We start from the raw sequence: 5,289 nt of genomic DNA, 5'->3' as shown, positions 1-5,289 counted from the left end.
CTCCTATTGGCTGCGCAGGCTGTCCTTCAGGAAAGAAGGAAGCCCGCACAGTCAGCTCCCCCACCTCTCTGCCGTCTCACTGACTGCAGTCAGCGAGACTACAGTAAGTCTGAACTCAGAGTGGAGAGCGGCGGGAGGGAAGACATGGTTCTATATGTTGTCTGAACTGGCCCTAAACATCTTCTTTGTGGAGAAGACATTCCATTTGGGCAAAAGGAAGGGGCAATTTTCAACGATCCTTCCCTTTGCTGCTCCCTGAAAATCTGCTTGTTCAGGCTCAGAGTTTTGGACATGCTGGGTCTGCAGAGGGCAGAGGGATCAGCAGAATTTGTCTTCCCCTGTATCAAATGAGCATCTTATGTTTGTAGAAGAAGCTATTAGGATACCACTCATACTTTCCCAAGTTTGGATGAAACAGAAAACTAGAGCTACCACTGAAAGCTTTTCATCTCCTTCTCTTGCAGGTGAAGGAGGGAGGAAAGAGAGGGGTTTGAGCCTGAGGCTCACTGTGACTCATGCACACAATGGCAAATTATATTTTGTTATTATGTCTGAATTGGCCATAGATCTGAGAGGGATCGGCAGGAGCAAGCCTTTGCATGTGCACCACATCCTAAGGTCATCCCATAGCCAACTATAACATTCTGCCTTCAGTTTGTAATAATTTGTATTATCCTTTTTATGGTTGGAATTATTTGTCTGTCTGAATTTTTCATCTACTGTATACCCAGAGGACCTGAACAGACAGACATGTAAATATATTTTCAAAAGCCAGTCATGCTGCTGGTTATGCTTATTCTTGAGCACACAGGCAAGCAGGATAAACGTGCTTTGCTTACTTTGCACAGGATGCCTCTGTGGTTCTGTTGATGCAAGCCACTTCATGCATCGTCATAGTTGCTCATATTTTAACATCTGGGTTACAGTGTAACATATGAAATAACACTCCATACTTAATAGTCTTCTCTTTGGCAATACTAAGCTTTGAAAAGGCAAGTTATAATAGTAAGGCTTATGGTCCAGCCCTCTCCAGGCAGCTGTCCTCATCTTTGCTTATCAGTTTCCCTATTGCTTTGTTACATTTATTCCAGATGGTAATTTATTTCAATGTTGTTGGGGTGAGATGGGAGGATAATTTTATACTTCTCTACTCACCTTGACCTAAAGTAAGATGTTATGTTGTAAGCCGCCCAGAGAACAATTTGTTATGGGGTGGCTAATAAATAAAGTATCTATCTATCTATCTATCTATCTATCTATCTATCTATCTATCTATCTATCTATAGCAACACAATCCTTGCAGAAAAGACATGGAGCACCTGATGACTTTTTCCTGGACCAATAAACTATTAAACTAAGGGTGGATTCTTATATAAGGTTACCAGTAGGGATGTGCAATTCGATTCATGATTAATTGGGAGCGATTTGCAGATTGGACCGTGAATCGAATCACCCCTTAAATGAAGGGGATGATTCGAGGTCAAATTGAATCAGTCCCAATTAATCACAAATCGATTCGTATGATTCACATCACAGGTGCCATTTTGTCTCCATGTTTTTCAATTGCTGGCTTCCGATTGGCTTGAAAACTCCTTGCTTCTTGATTGGCTTGTTGGCCATTCAAATCAGGTTTTGGTTTGGGAAACTGTGCCCCCATTCTTTGGGGAGAGGGAGCAGGGAGGGGGAACTCCTTCCCAAAGGAGTGGCTTTCAAAAAATTTTATAAGTGGATGCTTGGAGGCAATGAAAACCATTACTTTTTGTGCCTCAGGAGAAAAGGATCAGAGAGAGAGAGACTGCAGCAGCACTGAGAGCAGAACAGTGGTGGTGGTCTGGGCCTTCCTGCCTGCCTGACCCCCAGCGAGTGGAGAGAGAGACAGAGAGAGCCTGCTGGGCTTATCTGTGTCTCTTATTTATTTTCCCTTTAAATTTGCAGTATCAACAACTGCGTTACTTTCCCCCCCATCTTTTAAAAAAAATTGTACCCACAGCACCAGTGGGTTTAACTGGGTGCTGCTTGGAATTTTATTTTATTATTCTTGCTTGTATCCAGTCCCACCCCCAGTGGCTTTAATAACTGGGGTGCTGTTTTTCTGTTTCCCCTCTCTAATTATTTTATAACAGTGTCAGCAGCCCCAGTGACTTAACTGGGTGCTCCTTTGAATTTTTTTCCTTGTGTGGTCCCCCCACCACAAGCTTATTGCTTTTGGATCCCCCCCTACCCACAAACTTATTACTTGTAGCTAGTTAGTCCCCAGTGCCTTTAAGAACTGGGTTGCTGTGTTGTTCTACCCCTCATAGCCCCAAGCTGCTCTTTTTCTTTGCTGCTGCTCTCTGGACAGAATTTTTATTTTTATTTTTTTGCAGGCCGGTGTGCTGTGACATCTGTCTGGTGCCTAGCCTGCCGAGGACCTCTCTAGCTGTTTTCCATTTTTTTCTGGGTTCTTTTTTGTTTTGATTGTTTGAGTAGGTGGTGACAGACTGGTGCCCACGTGCCCTCCCCACAGCTGTTCAGTCTGCTTGGCCCAAGAGTGCCTCCAAAAGTAACACTTGGCAGACTCCAGCCAAATACCCCTCTGAAAGCCCTCAGCTGAAAACACTGGAGATTGAGAGCTGCCCTCCTTGGTCAAGTTCAGTTCTTTAAATAGGGCCTATTGGAGTGGGGTGGGGGGGAGGGATTAGGTGGCAGGTCATAGACCAGCATGAACACATACATTTGCATATGCCATTATGAAATATGGCAACATTAATGTACCAGCAAGAAGCAGCCTGATCTGCATTTTCTAATGACATATTGGTGCTTGACAATACATACATGTAGAGATGCATATCAATTTGTATCCTAGATTTTTTCCCCAAAGCTTAGGTAGCTATTTTACTCTGATAAATCCACTAATGGGCTGCACATCTTTATCCCTTGAACTCTTTTTGAACTACAGGTCCCATCATCCCCAGCCAAATGGCCAATAGGTATGGTGGGAACTGCAGTCCATCGTCTGCAGGAGGGCCAGAATTATGCAGCCCTGAATAAGAATAAGTTCACTGATGAATCCATGGCTGTTCTGAAGTAGGATCACTGGAAGAAATCAACAGAAACATTCTACAGTGCAGGATTTATAAATGTAGCCTATAGTTCTGTTGTTTCTCACTGTGATTAGTATTTAACTACTAACAATATTTGTTCTATTTTGATTATGCTGTGCTTTCCCACTTATTTTATCACTGGGATTTCTCTTTGGCAGTCTGTTCAAGGGACTGGTTTAGCATTCATTGCCTTTACGGAAGCCATGACCCATTTCCCTGCTTCTCCCTTCTGGTCGGTGATGTTCTTCCTCATGCTGGTCAATTTGGGGCTTGGCAGCATGTTTGGAACCATTGAAGGGATCACAACTCCTATAGTAGACACCTTCAAAGTGAGAAAAGAGATTCTGACTGGTGAGTTGATACAAGTGCCTCTCTTCTTACCTTCTGTTTCATTGTACTAGGAAAGGGCCTTGACAAAGTTAGGGGTTTATGTTAAAACTGAAGATCGGAATATATCTGATATATCAGATACTCGTATATCTGGAATATGTCATACAGCTTGGTTGTTAGAGTGCCTTCACCTGTAGGTTTCCCTACAACTAGAATGGTAGTTTCCAGTAGGAGGAGAATCAATCATTACTTCATAAAACTTTTGTCTTTGATGGTATTAAGACATTTTAAAAAATGAATTATATGGAGTGTATAATTTTTATTCAGGACTCAGAATGGAACTTTTAAATGTGATTTTTAACTCAAAAACCTTGTAATGAAATCTGCAACCTTAAAATGATTTTCCATATACCAGAAATGAGTGACATGGGCACCTCAAGACGACTTGGAACAGCCCAAGAGCTCTTTTTACAAAGGAAATAATCTTTCTTTTGAAAATGAGCAGTTTGGAAACATGAGGGCAAAAATTTCCAGCCTACCTACAATACAAATATGAATATGAGTATTTATATAACACTTTTCAACCAGAAATGAGTTCCCAAAGCGGTTTACATACATAAATTAACTAATTAATTCAGGATAAACTTGCTTCATCAAGTAAGTTTCCAAACTTTCCATAAGTTATTCTTCAGAAATTAAAATAAATGAGGTAATCAGTGAAACTATGTTTGTTGTCTAATATATGCAAAACAAGAGGGATATGTGAGCATGTAGTCCATACTCATATATCTGGTAGTGCTTATTCTTTATGAGTAAAGGACAACTTTGTGTTTAAGCCCCAAGCCTTTCATTATCTAACTTGTGTCATCTTTGCTTGCTCCACTCACTTTGCATAAAAGTGAATGACTGAACTGGCAGATTTTATGGTTATGTGTAGAATCCCCACAGCCCAAATGCTGGATATTGAAACCAAATAAGCATGGAATCTTCCAGTACAAGCATTCACTTCTACACATGATGACTGAACTCAGTGAAAGATGAGGCATTAGAAAATATATAGTGTCAGCCCAGGAACAAAAGATCCTAACGAGCATTGTATCTAGACTATGAATGGATGTTTGGTAACATTACAGTTATTATTATTCCCATGCTTTATTGCAGTCACGTGCTGTCTTCTGGCATTTTGTATTGGCCTAATATTTGTACAGCGGTCTGGTAATTACTTTGTAACTATGTTTGATGACTACTCAGCTACGCTACCTCTGCTTATCGTTGTCATTTTGGAGAATATTGCCATGTCTTATATCTATGGGATAGACAAGTAAGTACACATCTTGTGTTGTTTAAGTACCCAGTACATTTGGCAGTTGTCACTTAAAGTGCTTGGCACACTAGATTCTTCTACAGTGTGGGATTCTGTATAAATACCTGTAATTGTGTGTGTGTGTGTGTGTGTGTGTGTGTGTGTGTCATATATTTTCATATAATATACTAAAGGATAGGCACATCTGTAATTGTTGGTTCTTTTAATATATTGATTCTGTTATATTAACTGAAGTGTTTTATCCTTACATATAATATCACAGCATGAAATGTTTTCGTTATTTTCCCCAGATTTATGGAAGACCTAAAGGATATGCTTGGTTTTGCTCCAAACCAATACTATTACTACATGTGGAAATATATTTCCCCAATTGTTTTGTTATCTTTGCTGGTAGCTAGCGTTGTCCAAATGATATTAAGCCCCCCTGGTTACAATGCATGGATTGAAGACAAGGTGAGTACATGATCACCTCTTATGTCATTATACATATGAGCATTGATATGTATAGCTAATGATATAGTAATATTAAGAAAAGAAAAGCTCCCATTTATT

General features: G+C 40.3%; 1 protein-coding gene across 1 annotated transcript in view; it reads left to right on the top strand.

The window, feature by feature from the left end:
* SLC6A15 (solute carrier family 6 member 15) overlaps positions 1-5,289 on the top strand; it is a 33,548-nt gene that overhangs the window by 24,104 nt on the left and 4,155 nt on the right. Inside the window, exons 8-10 of the mRNA XM_053256385.1 lie at positions 3,242-3,434; positions 4,575-4,734; positions 5,028-5,190. Coding sequence (XP_053112360.1) covers positions 3,242-3,434; positions 4,575-4,734; positions 5,028-5,190 — 516 coding nt within the window. The remainder of the gene's footprint in view (positions 1-3,241; positions 3,435-4,574; positions 4,735-5,027; positions 5,191-5,289) is intronic.

The sequence above is a fragment of the Hemicordylus capensis genome, chromosome 5 (assembly GCF_027244095.1).
Source record: "Hemicordylus capensis ecotype Gifberg chromosome 5, rHemCap1.1.pri, whole genome shotgun sequence".
Lineage (NCBI taxonomy): Eukaryota > Metazoa > Chordata > Lepidosauria > Squamata > Cordylidae > Hemicordylus > Hemicordylus capensis.
Note: the sequence above shows the minus strand (reverse complement) of the source record. Positions and strands in the feature narration are given on the sequence as shown.